This window comes from Ranitomeya variabilis, chromosome 4 (genome assembly GCF_051348905.1).
Source record: "Ranitomeya variabilis isolate aRanVar5 chromosome 4, aRanVar5.hap1, whole genome shotgun sequence".
In the NCBI taxonomy this organism is placed as follows: domain Eukaryota; kingdom Metazoa; phylum Chordata; class Amphibia; order Anura; family Dendrobatidae; genus Ranitomeya; species Ranitomeya variabilis.
Window position 1 is genome coordinate 701,286,796 of NC_135235.1, and position 18,360 is coordinate 701,305,155.

At 42.4% G+C, this 18,360-nt stretch overlaps 1 protein-coding gene across 1 annotated transcript in view; it reads left to right on the forward strand.

Annotated features, from left to right (window-relative positions):
* The window catches only part of LOC143768223 (uncharacterized), a 52,313-nt gene extending 35,118 nt beyond the window's left edge, over window positions 1-17,195 (forward strand). The window contains exon 8 of the mRNA XM_077256916.1: window positions 16,037-17,195. Coding sequence (XP_077113031.1) covers window positions 16,037-17,142 — 1,106 coding nt within the window. The 3' untranslated portion in view covers window positions 17,143-17,195. The remainder of the gene's footprint in view (window positions 1-16,036) is intronic.
* The last annotated feature ends 1,165 nt before the right edge of the window (window positions 17,196-18,360 follow it).

The window sequence follows — 18,360 nt, forward strand, 5'->3', positions numbered from 1 at the left end:
ATTAGTAAGAACCCAGGGCCAACCGCACCAGCATATGGTCTCACAAGGGGTCTGAGTATCTCATCTCGGTACCTAATGGCAGTCAGGCTACCTCTGGCGAGCACATGGAGGGCTGTGCGACCCTCCAAAGAAATGCCACCCCACACCATTACTGACCCACTGCCAAACCGGTCATGCTGAACGATGGTGCAGGCAGCAGATCGCTCTCCACGGCGTCTCCAGACTCTGTTATGGCTGTCACATGTGCTCAGTGTGAACCTGCTTTCATCTGTGAAGAGCACAGGGCACCAGTGGCGAATTTGCCAGTTCTGGTGTTCTGTGGCAAATGCCAAATGTCCTGCACGGTGTTGGGTTGTGAGCACAACCCCCATCTGTGGACGTTGAGCACTCAGACCATCATCATGGAGTCGGTTTCTAACCTTTTGTGCAGACACATGCACATTTGTGGTCTGCTGGAGGTCATTTTTCAGGGCTCTGGCAGTGCTTCTCTTTGCACAAAGGCTGAGGTAACAGTCCTGCTGCTGGGTTGTTACCCTCCTATGGCCCCCTCCATGTCTCTTGGTGCACTGGACTGTCTCCTGGTAGCGCCTCCAGCCTCTGGACACTATGCTGACAGACACCGCAAACCTTCTTGCCACAGCTCCCATTGATGTACCATCCTGGATGAGCTGCACTACCTGAGCCACTTGTGTGGTTTGTAGAGTCTGTCTTATGCTACCACGAGTGTGAAAGCACAACCAACATTCAAAAGTGACCAAAACATTAGCCAGCAAGCATTGGTACTGAGATTTGGTCTGTGGTCTCCACCTGCAGAACTACTCCTTTATTGAGTGTCTTGATAATTGCCAATAATTTCCATTTGTCTATTCCATTTGCACAACAGCATGTGAAATTGTCAGTGTTGCTTCTTAAGTGGACAGTTTGATTTCACAGAAGTTTGGTTTACTTGGAGTTATATTCTGTTGTTTAAGTGTTCCCTTTATTTTTTTGAGCAGGAGATGTGTTGGCATGGCTCGAGCCCTGGTTTCATGGATTCACTCCATGTCATAAATTACATTGTTTTTGATCCTATGAAATTCAGATTACTGCACAATCTCTCCTGAAATGGGGAGCAATATTATTTTATCTAATCTTTTGGTCAGGATTCATAGTAGCTCCAATGGTCCACCATAAATGAATGCAACTCTGGTTTACTGTTGTTTAATCCGTATTTGTAGTTTTCAGTTAATGAGATTCTCGTGCTCTGGGGTGGGGCTGTGGGTGGAGCTTTATGTGGTGCTCTGATTACATATGCACCTTTATTTGCCTATGACAGGTCACTGATCACTCACTGACCTTTCCCCCATTTTTTCATAATGCATATAATAGTGTTGATATTATTGTGGCTATTGGGAGGCTTAGAAAAAAAAATTACATCCTGCATAATGACACCATCGGCGCCTGTCCAGTAGCATCTATCTCTTTCTTATTGATGCTACTGCCCAGGCACCGCCATTCACCTTTATGATCTGTTATAAGCCAATACAGATGCATATATAATCAGAGCACCACATAAAGCCCCGCCCTTAGCCCCGCCCCAGAGCACGAGAAATTTATTAACTGAAAGCTACAAATACAGATTAAACAACAACCACAAGACGGATTTTATCACCAGGTATCAGTGTACTCAGTATAATGGCACCGACCTGACAGTGTCTGTAGTCACTGAGCACAATCCTGCTGACAGGTTCCCTTTAAGACATCTCCGATCTGAACTATTGTACACAGTTCTCTTTAAATGTGTAATATTTCTTCTTGAAACTCATCTGACAGAAAATATTGGAGGTTACGATAGTTTAGATTGTGAAGTCACCGAGCCCCATGCTCTAATTACTCCAGAGAGGTTTCACCACTAGCTACTCATTTATTACTGATGGAGACTGTTCAGTTTGAGCATTTCAGTAGATGTTATTGTCTATAGTCACAGTTTTTCATTACAGTAGTGTTCAAAATATTCTGATTTAACCTCTTTCCGCAGCCAGTTTTGTGTTCTTAATCATGCCCCTTTTTTACAATCTGCATGTAGAGTAGCTGCGGAGACACCATCACGTGTTTCTCAACGCAAGCAATGAATAGCCAGGCCTTTCCCCGGGAAGGAACAACCTGACACAATCTGACGTGTGTCACTTTATGTGGTGATAATTTTGGAATTATTCACAAAGGATAATAGAAAACAAATACATCTTACAAATTATTTTTCAACTTCTCACACTACCCTACATACGATTGTACACTACTCTCTGGGAACATGGCAGGGTTCAGAAGGGAAGGAGCGCCATTTTGCGGTTTGAATGCAGATCTAGCTGGAATAGTTTGCAGACACAATGTATTGGGAGCACTGTTTGTGGTCAACTGGCAGCTCAAAAGATCTCCACCATGAACATGCTTGGCACTATCTTCTCTGCTTTCCATATCCCAAGGGTTGCTTTGCTCATCGCCCTTTTTCACCATTACATGGATCTGGACTTACACTGGGACCCCTAGACTTGGACCATGGTGTTATCTGCTATTCTGTGGTATTAGATGGCAAGAATAGTCAGGTAGCTGGGTCTAAACCGGAAGGACAGAATACAGAATCAGAAGACACAAGAGTAGTCAGTAAACAGGCCACGGTCAGTAAACAGGCCACGGTCACAACAGTAAACAAATACACAAGTTGCAAGCTGAGCACAGAGGACTGAACCAGAGGAGAACAACGCTGTTTCTGGCAGATTCAAGCCATGTGCTTTGAGCTTTAGTAGGGTGTGGTACTTTCCAATTAGCTGAAGTAGGGAGCAGATTACTCCAGCTGGACAGCAGGAACAGATCCCAGATGAGATTGGACACACCATATGCAGAAGCCCTAATATGACTAAATGACAGAAAACCAGAATAGTTGAAATCCCCATAAAGAGATTCCATTTTACAAATTAATTCACTGAGGGTTATATTCTATACATATGTGGTCAACATTGTTTGTACCCCTCGCTTAATGACAGAAAAATCCACAATGGTCACAGAAATAACTTGAATCTGACAAAAGTAATAATAAATAAAAAATCTATGAAAATGAACAAATGAAAGTCAGACATTGCTTTTCAACCATGCTGCCACAGAATTTAAAAAAAAAAAATAAAACTCATGAAATAGGCCTGAACAGAAATGATGGTACCCATGAAAATGTGACAAAAGGGACATGTTAAATCGCGGTGTGCCCACTAACTAGCATCACAGGTGTCTACAGTCTTGGATTCCGTGAGTGGCCTGTATATAGGGCTACAGGTACTCACTGTCCAAAAAGAGTTATTTCAGAAAAATAACAGTTTATTGAAAACATAATATTACACAAAAAAACCATGATAAAAACAGCTTATCAATGATAAGGTACATAGAGAGCTTCTGTGTGAAGGACACAAAAACAGTGGCACAGAGAAAAAGCAGGTTGGGCAAGCAAACAGAGGTAATAAATCTCCACCTCAATAAACTTCAATGCAATGGCAAAAAAGTGCATAGTGCAAATAAGTTGCAAACATTATACCAGTTATCCGAAAAAGTAGAGGGCTTAATATGGCTTAATATGGGAGAGTATACATCTCTCGAAATAAACCCATTAACCAAATATCACTACCCTAGTGATAAAAGTGACACTCAAACAAAGTCCTGCTTATCCATGTCGCCTGTCAGCGTGTGTCCAAGGGAGCCCCGACGCGCGTTTCGCGTGAGCTTCTTCGGGAGGCTGCCTCCTGAACGTGCGTCAGGGCTGCCTTGGACACACGCTGACAGGCGATATGAGTAAGCAGGACTTTGTTTGAGTGTCGCTTTTTTCCCTAGGGTAGTGATATTTGGCTAATGGGTTTATTTCGAGTGATGTATACTCTCCCACATTAAGCCATATTAAGCCCTCTACTTTTTCAGATAATTGGTATGTTTGCACCTTATTTGCTCTATGCACTTTTTTGCTTTTGCATTGAAGTTTATTAATGTGGAGATTTATTACCTCTGTTTGCTTGCCCAGCCTGCTTTTTATCAGTGCCACTGTTTTTCTGTCCTTCACACAGAAGCTCTCTAGGTGCCTTGTCATTGATAAGTTGTTTTTATCATGATTTTTTTTGTGATTTTCTTGTAATATCATGTTTTCAATAAACTTTCTTTTTTTTCTCAAATAATTATTTTTGGACACTTACTACGTGTGTTTATGCAGGAATTAACTAGTTTGGAGTGTCGTTGATCATGTTGATATAGTCCCTTGAAAAGGTATGTAATTGGACCTGTTTAATTAGTATTTTTCAGTGGTTTTTGTTCTCAGATACTCACTGTGCTGTTTGGTGACATGGTGTGTATCACATTCAACATAGACCATAGGAAGCGAAGGAAAGAGTTGTCTCAGGAGATTAGAAAGAAAATTATAGACAAACATGTTAAAGGTAAAAGTTATAAGACCATCTCCAAGCAGCTTGATGTTCCTGTGACTACAGTTGCACATATTATTCAGAAATGTAAGGTCCATGGGATTGTGGCCAACCTCCATGGATGTGGCCGCAGGAGGAAAATTGATGGCAAATGAAAGAGACGGATAATACGAATGGTAACAAAAGAGCTCAGAAAAACTTCTAAACAGATTAAACGTGAACTTCAAGCTCAAGGAACATCAGTGTCAGATTGCACCATCCGTCATACATGAGCCAAAGTGGACTTCATGGGAGACAACCTACGAGGACATCATTGTTGAAAAAAAAAAATCATAAAAAATCCAGACTGGAATTAGCCAAGCTATATGTTGACATGCCCCAAAGCTTCTGGGAGAATGTCCTATGGACAGATGAGACAAAAATTGAACTTTTTGGCAAGGCACAACAGCTCTATGTTCACAGACGGAAAAATTAGGCATATCAAGAAAAGAACACAGTCCCTACTGTGAAACATGGAGGAGGCTCTGTTCTGTTCTGGGGCTGCTTTGCTGCATCTGGCACAGGGTGTCTAGAATCTGAGCAGGGTACAATGAAATATCATGATTATCAAGGCATTCTAGAGAAATGTGCTGCCCAGTGTCAGAAAGCTTGGTCTCAGTCGCAGGTCATGGGTCTTGCAAAATGATAATGACCCAAAACACACAGGTAAAAACACCCAAGGATGGCTAAGAGGAAAACATTGGACTATTCTGAAGTGGCCTTCTATGAGCCCTTATCTAAATCCTATTGAACATCTTTGGAAAGAGCTGAAACATGCCGTCTGAAAAAGGCAACCTTCAGACATGAGACAACTGGAGTTTGCTCCTGAGGAGTGAGCCAAAATACCTGTCCAGAGGTGCAGAAGTCTCATTGACAGTTACAAGAATTGTTTGATTGCAGTGATTGCCTCAATAGGTTGTGCAGCAAAATATTAAGTTACGGGTCTTATCATTTCTGTCCAGTCCTTATTCATGAGTTTTATTTTTTTTTTTATTCTGTGGAAGCATGGTTGAAAAGCAATGTCTGACTTTCATTTGTTCATTTTCATAGATTTTTTATTATTGCTTCAAGTTATTTCTGTGACAATTGTGGGTTTTTCTGTCATTAAATGAGGGGAACCAACAATTTAGACCACGTGTGTAGGAGGAATGAATATTTTGACTCTACAGCCACTTTCAGGAAATTAACACGCAGTGGATGTTGGAGAGTGAAAATTACACATTTGCCATTTTATTACCCAGCACATTGTGCCCAGATTGTGCTCCAGTAGACACACACCGCACATTACGGTAAGTGGATTCTTCTCACTATGTAATATTGCTAAATACAGGGATCCTAAATGTTGTTTGAGCACACTTCAAGACTCAGAAGTGAGAGCAGATTTTGCTGGATTGGTTTATAGAAACTCTGTTGCTTTTCAACAGCCTTTGAGCCACTAGTAGTGTGGGAACCTCTGTTTTTCCATTGGCAGATGATGGACCTGAGTGGGGACTTGTTTTTGTGAGATGAGAATTGGTATTATTTTTGCCTACATAACATTGATTGGTTTCTTTTTATTCGATATTTGGGAGGCAGAATGAACAAACGGTTGAACACCACACACTACTGGCTCATCCAACAAGGTTTTCTATTTGACTGTGAACAGTCACTGTCTTGGTAAATAACACCATGTAACACAATTTTTGTTCCTGTCTTCCAAGTGTAATATTGAACTGCTTATGTTTAAAGACTATGGAAAAACGACTATATTCAGCGCAAACTTTGATTTTATGACCACAGCCCAGAAAAATTTCGTATTTATTTTGCCAAAAAAGGAAATTATTATATTTTCTTCTGTTCATGCGGTCTGATAGAAAAAGCAACACTTGCATGGTGAATAGACAAAGGCAGTCAAAAATCTCTCAAAACGGTTCAGAAATGAGTAGGTGTTCTAGATTTGCGAGTGTACAGCAAATTGATTTCTCGAAGAAGCCCCCAAATGTAGTCCCTCATTATGTTTTCGTTATACAGTAATAATTATAAGGGATAACTCAGGAGACTCTTTGCATGGAACAAGACAACAGGACACAGTTTATAAGTGGTAAAGTTTATATTATAACACGGTGATTCAAACAGGTGCAGAGAGAAACTCAAGTCCACAACACTTGGTGTAAATAATAAACGCAGTTTAGCAGTCAATAGGAAACTTCAGAGGAAAATGCAAACAAGCAGAAAGTCTATGAAGCACAGTTATTCTTGAGGATACTTGACACAAATAAATCCTTGTCTTTAGTCCAGACACAGATAGATATGCTTATAAGGAAGTTCAAATCATAACTTAGCTCAACCAGGGAGGCCTGATTAATAGTCTCAGGTTTTGCAGAGCAGCAAACAGCTTACATGTCCAGCAAATGCAGATGGAAGTAACACGAGCAGCAGATGAAGGAGGATTACTGAACACTGGTGTATGCAGCAGGAACTCAGAGCAGAGTGGCAGGATCTCCAACACAGGTTCACAGGAGCAGGTGCAGGTGCAAGGCCAGGGAGTAATCAGGAGCTGGATGCAAAGCAGAATACTCTAGCACAGACTGAAGGCTGGGGTGGAGTTTTATAGCAGGAAGACAAGTGCACATGAGACCAAAGACGCCATCTTGAAAAAGGGCAGTAATGCACAGAAGGTAATAAAAAATGTTCAGAGTCCTGACATTACTCCCTCCTTAGAAGCGGACTCAGGACGATCCTGGACCTGGTTTCTCAGGGAATCTCTGATGAAAACGAGAAATCTTCTGTTGGGCATTGATGTTTTCCACAGGTTTCCAAGAGTCTTCCTCAGGGGGATATCCCTGCCATCTTATCAGATATTAGAGCCGATTCCTGCGAATCCTGGATTCAATAGTTTCCTCCACCACAAATTGTTCTTGCCCATCAATCACCACAGGCTGCGGAGGTGGCACAACACGTCCCTGGAAGGTATTAGGAGATACAGGCTTTAGTAAAGATACAAGAAAGACTGGGTGTACCTTCATAGTCCTAGGGAGCTTCAGCCGGCAGGCCACAGAGCTCACAATACCGTTGATCTTGAAGGGGCCAATGAATTTCTGTCCAAGTTTTTGTGAAGGAACGTTTAACTTCAGATTGTTAATTGCTAACCACACGGAATCTCCTACCTTGTACATGGGTGCAGGTTTACGGAATCTATCAGCCTATCTCTTGTAACGTTCTTGAGCTGTGGTCAGGGATTCCTTCAGAACCTCCAGATTTTTCCTCATCGCAGTCAGCCTTTCCTCCACTGCCGAATTAATTGGAGACCTAGGTAAGATACACGGATGATAACCCAGATTGGCAAAGAAAGGTGTAAATTTAGTGGAGGCGCTCTGAGAATTGTTATATGAAAATTCGGCTAACGGCAGCAACTCCAACCAATCATCCTGGAGATGGCTGACATAGCATCTTAGATATTGTTCCAGCGTCTGGTTGGTACTCTCAGTCTGACCATTTGTCTGGGGATAGTAAGCGGAAGAGAGACAGACATTAATATTGAGTGCAGAGCAAAACCCCTTCCAGAATCTTGAAGTGAACTGTACTCCACGGTCAGAGATGATCTCATCCGGAACCCCATGCAACCGAAAGACATTCTGTATAACCAAGTTCACTGTATCTTTAGCTGAGGGGAGGCCAGTGCACGGAACAAAATGAGCAGCTTTAGTCAGGCAATCAACTACCACCATGATTGTATTCATGCCCCCTGATGTAGGCAGCTCCACAATAAAGTCCATCGATATAGACCCCAAAGGGCGGGACGGAACAGGTAATGGTTGTAGAAGACCCGTAGGTGCCACATGAGGAGTCTTGTAATGAGCACATACCTCGCAAGAGAGAACATAGTCCTTGGTGTCCTTCAGGCAAGTTGGCCACCAGAAGAATCGGCTCAGAAACTCTTGTGTCTTCTGTACTCCCCTGTGACCAGCCAACTTGGAGTCATATACCAACTTGAGGATCTGCAGACGGACGACCTCGGGGACATAGATACCTCGATCTCTGAACCACATGCCACCCTTTAAGACAAGATTAATATCCACAGGTGGGTTGGCCAGAAATACATCATCCTCATAGGCCTCACTGCACTCCTTCCACAAGTCCTGATCGTGGATAACTCCGATGAAATTGGCATCAGATAGAATGGTCTTGGACGGGGCTCCAGGTACGGAATCCGCAGCATGGATTCGGGATAAAGCATCAGCCTTCCCATTACGGGAACCTGGACAGTACGAGATAACAAAGTTAAATTGATTTAGAAATAAGTTCCAACGAGCCTGACGAGGAGAAAGACATCTAGCGGATCTAAGGAACTCTAAATTGCGATGGTCAGTTAGCACTATGATCTGCTGTGCAGCTCCTTGCAGATGATGCCTCCATTCTTTGAAAGCCGCAACAATAGCCAGCAATTCCTTGTCTCCCATGTCGTAATTCTTCTCTGCTGAGGCTAGTCTACGGAAAAAGAAAGCACAAGGATGTAGCAGACCCTTCTCTCCAGTTCTTTGGGAGAGAATAGCCCCCAAAGCGTTATCATAAGCGTCCACCTCCACAATGAAAGAAAGTGTTGGATCTGGGTGTATCAACAGCGGTGCTGATGTGAAACAGATCTTAAGCCGATCAAAAGCTTCTTGAGCCTGTGATGACCACTTAAAGGGCTTTTCCTTCTTTGTCAAGGAAGTAATGGGACGGACAATATCAGAAAAATTTCGAATGAAGCGTCTGTAGAAATTTGCAAAACCAAAAAAACGTTGGACCTCCTTAACGTTCTTGGGTACCGGCCAGTCAAGGATAGCCTGAATCTTACCAGATTCCATGTTCAGCCCCTGGGGAGAGATGATATAACCCAAGAACTGTATCTCAGAATGATGGAACTCGCATTTCTCCGGCTTGATATACAGTTGGTTCTCTTTCAGACGTCTTAAAACAGTTTTGACATGTTCTTCATGTTCCTGTAGAGAGTCAGAAAAGATTAGTATATCGTCCAAATAGATCACCACAAACTGGTCCAACAAATCTCTGATGTCATTAACAAGGTGTTGAAATGCTGCAGGGGCGTTACAAAGCCCGAAGGGCATCACAAGAGATTCAAAGTGTCCATACCGGCTTCTGAATGCTGTCTTCCACTCATCCCCTGGACGAATACGCACCAAATTATAAGCCCCACGAAGATTCAGCTTAGAGAACACCTTAGCATGGCGGACTCTTTCCAGTAATTCGGGAATCATAGGCAAAGGGTAACAGTTTCGTACTGTTACCTTATTGAGTTCCCGATAGTCAACACAGGGTCTCAGGCTCCCATCCTTCTTCTTTACAAAAAAAATGGGTGCCCCTGCTGGTGAGGAAGAAGGATGTATGAAGCCTTTGGCCAGATTTTCATCAATATACTCCTTTAAGGCTTTAGGTGCCGCCAAAGGGTATACTTTACCAAAAGGAATATCTGCCCCAGGAAGCAACTCAATGGAACAGTCATAATGCCTGTGTGGAGGAAGCTGATCTGCATTCTTCTTGTCACAGAGGTCAGAGAACTCTTTATATGCTGGAGGTAAAGAAAATACCTGTACATGTGGTTCCGTAGCCGTGGACTCAGGGACAGCTTCTGTTAACGCTGAGTTGCTCCTTGTTGGAAAGATAATCTCCTTTGTCTCCCAGTTGATTATTGGGTTCTGAGAACGTAACCAAGGAATGCCTAAAATCACAGGAAAATGAGAAGATATTAGCAAGAAAGAAAGTTGCTCCTGATGATTAGGCTCCAACAAAATTTCAAGGGGTACGGTCTCCTGATCCACAGGCCCAGAGATTAAAGGTGACCCATCCACTGTTTCCATGGTAATTGGAGAGGTTCTTTGCTGAATTTCAATACCATGTTCCTTGGCAAATACGATATCCATGAAATTTCCACCTGCACCAGAGTCAATCACAGCTGCACTGGAAATCCACTGTCCTGAACACAGGATCTTAATAGGGAGAGAACAGTCAGAGTTCTTTTCCTTCAGCTCTTTGGGGGGTGAAGTCATAGAAAATGAATGGAATACAGCGCTTAAAGGCAGGCTACATTCAAAGATGTCAGATTCATCATCACAGTTATCATACTCTCCTACTGCTGCTAGCACCTTGTTAGGCCGTCTAGGACACTTGGGACAATTGATCAAGAAGTGGTCAGACTGGCCGCAGTAGAAACATAGACTTTCACGAAGGCGATGCTCCCGGCGCTCATTGATCTCACGTCTCTGAACAAAATCAATTTGCATGGGTACCTCCTCCACCTCCCGAGATGTTTTACCTGCAGGCTCTTTAGAAGGAAGGGAAAAGTTAGAAATACGGTTATATGCAGCAAATTTCTCCTGCCTATGCTCAGTAAGGCGACTGTCAATGTGCACACAATGCTGTATAAATGGCTATAGCTCTTGTGACTCAGAGCGGGCTAGTTCATCTTTTACAATACTAGACAGACCCCTTTTAAAAATAGGCAATTGTGCATAACTGTCCCAATTGGTATCTACCGCTAATCTCCTGAATTCAGTGGCATACTCAATAACAACGTTTAGCCTGGCGTAAAGACAACAAAGCAGATTCAGCGGTTGCACGGCGATTAGGGTCATCAAACATTAATGCCATAGCGGCCAACAAATCATCCAAGTCATTTAACCGTGGATCACGAGACTCAATCATCGGATTTGCCCAGGCGAGCGCTCGTGAGGTCAGTAGCATTATTACACACAATACTTTAGATCTATCAGTGGGAAAACGGTCAGCATGCACATCAAAATATAGCATACATTGATTCACAAAGCCATGAAATTTGTCGCGATCGCCATTAAATCTGAATGGAGGCAACTTAGGTGGGCTAGCTGGTGGCGATTGCCCAGAGGGTAAAGTCACTTGTGCAGCTATATGCGTGCTTATGTCCTGAAAAGCCCGTCCACACTTGGACTCTATGCCAGCAAGTTTTTTTTCCTGGGCTGCCATGCGATTGCTTAAGTCCTGCAAAGAATGTCCAAACACTTGTTGATTGGGTTCAAAGCTTCCAAACTTCTTTTGCAGACCTTCCACATCTTTCTGCAGTGATCTAATTATGGAAAACACCTGCTCTAATCTGCTCTCTGCAGTTATTGTTCAAGCAGTCCCTTTTTTTTTATTTTTTTTTTTTTTATTTTAGGCTAGAGTATCCTGTAATAATTATAAGGGATAACTCAGGAGACTCTTTGCGTGGAACAAGACAACAGGACACAGTTTATAAGTGGTAACGTTTATATTATAACACGGGGATTCAAACAGGTGCAGAGAGAAACTCAAGTCCACAACACTTGGTGTAAATAATAAACGCAGTTTAGCAGTCAACAGGAAACTTCAGGGGAAAATGCAAACAAGCGGAAAGTCTATGAAGCACAGTTATTCTTGAGGATACGTGACATGAATAAATCCTTGTCTTTAGTCCAGACACAGATAGATATGCTTATAAGGAAGTTCAAATAATAACTTAGCTCAACCAGGGAGGCCTGATTAATAGTCTCAGGTTTTGCAGAGCAGCAAACAGCTTACATGTCCAGCAAATGCAGATGGAAGTAACACGAGCAGCAGATGAAGGAGGATTACTGAACACTGGTGTATGCAGCAGGAACTCAGAGCAGAGTGGCAGGATCTCCAACACAGATTCGCAGGTGCAGGTGCAAGGCCAGGGAGTAATCAGGAGCTGGATGCAAAGCAGAATACTCTAGCACAGACTGAAGGCTGGGGTGGAGTTTTATAGCAGGAAGACAAGTGCACATGAGACCAAAGACGCCATCTTGAAAAAGGGCAGTCATGCACAGAAGGTGATAAAAAAATGTTCAGAGTCCTGACATATACTTTCCTTGGTAACCGTTCAAAGTCCAATATATCTTGATGAAAGAGCTCGCCTTGCTCCTCTTAGTTCTCATGTTCTCCTTGAACTTGTCAAGATGAGCATCAAGGATATGGACTTTGAGAGACCTTCTGCATCCCATTATGACATAATTCTTTATGAGAGTCTGAACCAACTGCACATAGTTTTCAGCCTTGTGATTACCCAGGAAGCCATGAACCACTGCAACGAACTGTTCCAAGCCGTTTTCTCCGTCCTGTGCAGCAGCTTGACGAACTCGTCACATTCTATGATCTGTGGTCCGACTAAGATACCAGCCTTGACCTTTGCCTCGGACAGCTTTGGAATGAGACCTTGGAGGTAATTGAAAGCTGCTGACTCCTTGTCAAGAGCCATGACAAATTGCTTGATGAGGCCTAACTTGATGTGCAGTGGTGGCATCAGGACCTTCAGACGTTCTATCAGTGGCTCCCACTGTGGTCCTCTGTGGCCAGTCCTTTCTGTGATAGTGCGCCTTAGTGTCCCAGAGGCCAAAGAAATTTTGTGAAACCGCCTTGAAGGCCCATCAGAAATAACACAATTTTTAAGTCTCTGATGACCTCCCATCCATAGTCGTCATACTTCAAAGCACTCAGCAACATCTTGACACTGGTGTAGTTCTCTTTGAGATACACAGAGTGAGTTATAGGGAGAGACGAGTAGTTTTTTCCGTTGTGAACCAGCACGGCTTTGAGGCTGCGGGATGAACTGTCTATGAATAGGCTCCATTCACTCGGGTTACAGGTGATACCGATAGCCTCAAAAAGACCGGCCACATTGTTGCAGAAGCACAACCCATCTTCTCAAATAAAAAAGTTAGAAAATGTTTGGTGATGCTTTCTCTGATCTGTGGCTTGTACGATTTCATCCAACAAGTTCCACTGCTTGAGCCTGGATGTCAGTAGCTCAGCATTAGACTTGGTAAGGCGAAGGTCTCTGATTAAATTTCTTACATCTTTCTGGTTAGGAAAGTATGGCCTTCCCTCCTCAACTGCATCTGTGAAATCTTGATCTCCAATATCTTCCTCGCTGTCCGACTTGCTGCTTTTTCCTGAAGATGGCTGATCCCTCTTCGGGGGAGTTGGAACAGGCTTGAGTGGTCGGTCGGTTGCCGCCAAATTCGCGGGATAGCGAACTTCATGGCTCTTTTCTCCCCTGTACCAACCTGTAACATAGCAGATGTAATTAATTATATAAATTTAAAAGCATGACATTTTACACATTGCTTAATACATATTTTAATATAGTGCATAGACATATGTGAAAATTTTGTCAATTGCGACTCCTTAAACTGTACTAGATCTTAATCATTGAAATTCTACAAAACAATGCACTGCCATCAAATGAGCAGCAATTGTTCACCTTACCTTCAAGAGTTTTCTTGCAATATTCGCATGTGAAATGAGGTGCCCAGGACTTGTCTTGATCCCGACAGGCGTGCCGAAATATACCTTGTAGGCCTTGCACATCTTACGACATGCTTTCATGGAATATTTTCTCGCTCTTGTCTTTATAAATTGTCCACACACATAGAAAAATGCATCTGCTGGGCGCAAACAACCTCTTGATGCCATCTAAAAAAAATAATTGCTCTTTAAATATGATTCGCTATTCTCTTACTCAGCAATAACATGAACCGAAATGTTGGTTTGAGTCACTTGTGCTTTTATACAGGTCCTTCTCAAAAAATTAGCATATAGTGTTAAATTTCATTATTTACCATAATGTAATGATTACAATTAAACTTTCATATATTATAGATTCATTATCCACCAACTGAAATTTGTCAGGTCTTTTATTGTTTTAATACTGATGATTTTGGCCTACAACTCCTGATAACCCAAAAAACCTGTCTCAATAAATTAGCATATCAAGAAAAGGTTCTCTAAACGACCTATTACCCTAATCTTCTGAATCAACTAATTAACTCTAAACACATGCAAAAGATACCTGAGGCTTTTAAAAACTCCCTGCCTGGTTCATTACTCAAAACCCCCATCATGGGTAAGACTAGCGACCTGACAGATGTCAAGAAGGCCATCATTGACACCCTCAAGCAAGAGGGTAAGACCCAGAAAGAAATTTCTCAACAAATAGGCTGTTCCCAGAGTGCTGTATCAAGGCACCTCAATGGTAAGTCTGTTGGAAGGAAACAATGTGGCAGAAAACGCTGTACAACGAGAAGAGGTGACCGGACCCTGAGGAAGATTGTGGAGAAGGACCGATTCCAGACCTTGGGGAACCTGAGGAAGCAGTGGACTGAGTCTGGTGTGGAAAGGCGTGTGCAGGAAATGGGCTACAGGTGCCGCATTCCCCAGGTAAAGCCACTTTTGAACCATAAACAGCGGCAGAAGCGCCTGACCTGGGCTACAGAGAAGCAGCACTGGACTGTTGCTAAGTGGTCCCAAGTACTTTTTTCTGATGAAAGCAAATTTTGCATGTCATTTGGAAATCAAGGTGCCAGAGTGTGGAGGAAGACTGGGGAGAAGGAAATGCCAAAATGCCTGAAGGCCAGTGTCAAGTACCCACAGTCAGTGATGGTGTGGGGTGCCATGTCAGCTGCTGGTGTTGGTCCACTGTGTTTCATCAAGGGCAGGGTCAATGCAGCTAGCTATCAGGAGATTTTGGAGCACTTCATGCTTCCATCGGCTGAAATGCTTTATGGAGATGAAGATTTCATTTTTCAGCACGACCTGGCACCTGCTCACAGTGCCAAAACCACTGGTAAATGGTTTACTGACCATGGTATTACTGTGCTCAATTGGCCTGCCAACTCTCCTGACCTGAACCCCATAGAGAATCTGTGGGATATTGTGAAGAGAAAGTTGAGAGACGCAAGACCCAACACTCTGGATGAGCTTAAGGCCGCTATTGAAGCATCCTGGGCCTCCATAACATCTCAGCAGTGTCACAGGCTGATTGCCTCCATGCCACGCCGCATTGAAGCAGTCATTTCTGCAAAAGGATTCCCGACCAAGTATTGAGTGCATAACTGAACATTATTATTTGATGGTTTTTTTGTTTGTTATTAAAAAACACTTTTATTTGATTGGCCGGGTGAAATATGCTAATTTATTGAGACAGGTTTTTTGGGTTATCAGGAGTTGTATGCCAAAATCATCAGTATTAAAACAATAAAAGACCTGACAAATTTCAGTTGGTGGATAGTGAATCTATAATATATGAAAGTTTAATTGTAATCATTACATTATGGTAAATAATGAAATTTAACACTATATGCTAATTTTTTGAGAAGGACCTGTACTTGTATGACTACTATTTAACACTCCGAGAACGTTCTAGAATGTTCTAAAAGTTTCTAGAAACTTCTAGATAATTCTAGAAACTTCTGCACAATTCTAGCAGTTCAATAATATTCTAGAAGACTACTCAGTATTGAATATGAATCGAGATTTTTACCAAAAATAGACAAATTTTAAAATTTCATTGTCCTGATCACAGAAGCAAAGTTTTGATGGAACAATAACTATTTTCTATTTGTTTTAGGCATAACAGGTTAGGAAAACACACTTTCTTCCCAGGAAAAAAAAGTTACATAGTGTAATTAAAGTTTTTTTTTACATAGCTTGCTATTTTTATGGACAGTTTAAGTAGAAATGTTCAAAAATATAAAACTCAATGATATTTTATTAAAAATAATTGTTTTTTATCTTAGCAGATGACTGTACCAGGAGATCAGAGGGACAGCTGACATCTTCAATTTTTAAATCTGATGACCTTGAGACCCTACAAGATACAACTGTGAATGCCATTACTCCAGATATATCATCATCCATTCACAGCAAAGATCTATCATCTGATCCTATGAAACAGGTTCCATCTTCTGATTCATTACTGACTACTAAGGAAAATCAAAGTAACAAAAGAGGCATTAAAAAACAAACTGCACCTAAAGCAAAGAAGTCATTTTCATGTTCAGAGTGTGGGAAATGTTTTAACAAGAAATCACATTTTGTTACTCACCAGAGAATTCACACAGGAGAGAAGCCTTTTACCTGTTCAGAATGTGGGAAATGTTTTACCCACAAAGAGACTCTTGTTGCACACCAAACAACCCACACAGGGGAGAAGCCTTTTTCCTGTTCAGAATGTGCAAAATGTTTTGCACGTAAATCATATTTTGTTAGACATCAAAGAACCCACACAGGGGAGAAGCCTTTTTCATGTTCAGAATGTGGAAAATGTTTTAACCAGAAATCAGATTTAGTTAAGCACCTTAGAACTCACACGGGGGAGAAGCCTTTTTCCTGTTCAGAATGTGGAAAATGTTTTAACCAGAAATCAGATTTGGTTAATCACCATAGAACTCACACGGGGGAGAAGCCTTTTTCCTGTTCAGAATGTGGGAAATGTTTTACCCTCAAAGGGAGTCTTGTTACACACCAAATAACTCACACAGGGGAGAAGCCTTTTTCCTGTTCAGAATGTGGAAAATGTTTTAACCAGAAATGCGATTTGATTAAGCACCTTAGAACTCACACGGGGGAGAAGCCTTTTTCCTGTTCAGAATGTGGAAAATGTTTTAACCAGAAATCAGATTTGGTTAATCACCATAGAATTCACACTGGGGAGAAGCCTTTTTCCTGTTCAGAATGTGGGAAATGTTTTACCCTCAAAGGGAGTCTTGTTACACACCAAGTAACTCACACAGGGGAGAAGCCTTTTTCCTGTTCAGAATGTGGGAAATGTTTTAAAAGGAAAAGGCTTCTTGTTATACATCAGAGTAGTCACACAGAGGAGAAGCCTTTTACATTTTCTTAATGTGGGAAATATTTTACTTGGAAATCAACTGTTAATAAACATCAGAGACATCACATAGGGGAGTAGCCTTTTTTATGTTCATAATGTTGGAATAGTTTTAACCAAAATTGAATCTTCTTAAATGGGTTGTCTCTTATCATTCCTCATATTTGCTGAAAAAAAGGATAAAACTAAACTTTATTAATTCCAAATGTAAAACTATACCCATAATTCACTCCCTGAAGGTTAGTCAGTAGGTGACTAATAGAAAAAACATGTACCCCACAGTTCAGTATATAGGGTGAGGTGACGTATACACACTCACTCTCCAAGCCTCTCATTTCTATGGGTTTCATCATCCTCACAAAAGGCGACATCAGGAGACTATTTAATATTGACCTATAGTCAAGCGAGAGTAGACCAAGAAAAAACTAAAGTCATGTATCATGTTATCTGAGACAGTCAGAAAACCAGCTACATATTGGCAGATCCCAGACCTCAAACTACAGTGACAATACAGTATAATTCTTGTGTTTTTCTCCTATAGGGACTGCCCTAGTTTGGTGTTGTAACAGCTGTTAATTAGTAGTGCAGACAAATTGTCCTAGACTAAACTCTGTTTTCAGACGGCCATATATATGCCACTCAGGGAAAACTTAGGCCAGGTTCACATTGCGTTAACAGCAGCCCGTTCAACACATGCGTTAACGGGCTGCTGTTAACGCAAGTGTCGGTATGTCAGCGCGCTAGCGCAGATAGAGCTAGCAGATGCTCTATCTGCGCTAGCAGTGACGGACTCGGAAACGCTGCAGCCCGCGTCCCAGGGTCCGTCACTCAATGACGGCACATCGCTAGCGCACGCCCACAAGGGAGTTCGCATCTCTGTTTCAGGAAAATGGCCGCCGCGATCTCCATCTGTGCACGCGCGGCATCCCGCGGCCATTTTCCTGAAGCCCCGGGCAGCAGAGCGCTCGATCTGCGCACGCGCGGCCACAGGCAGATGGCCGCCCCCACCGATCACCAGGGAAATAGCGCAGATCGCGCTCTTTTCACTCCAATGTGCAGTGGATTCTCGACTTGGACATGCGCACACCACTACGCCACCAACGGAAAACTAAGCAAGATCTGGGGGAAGACACCACGCCCATCTGACCAGACCAGCCTGATTGACAGGCGAACACGGCTACTTTGGTAACGTATTAAGGCAGCATAGGTGGGGAATCGGGATCCACAAAATAC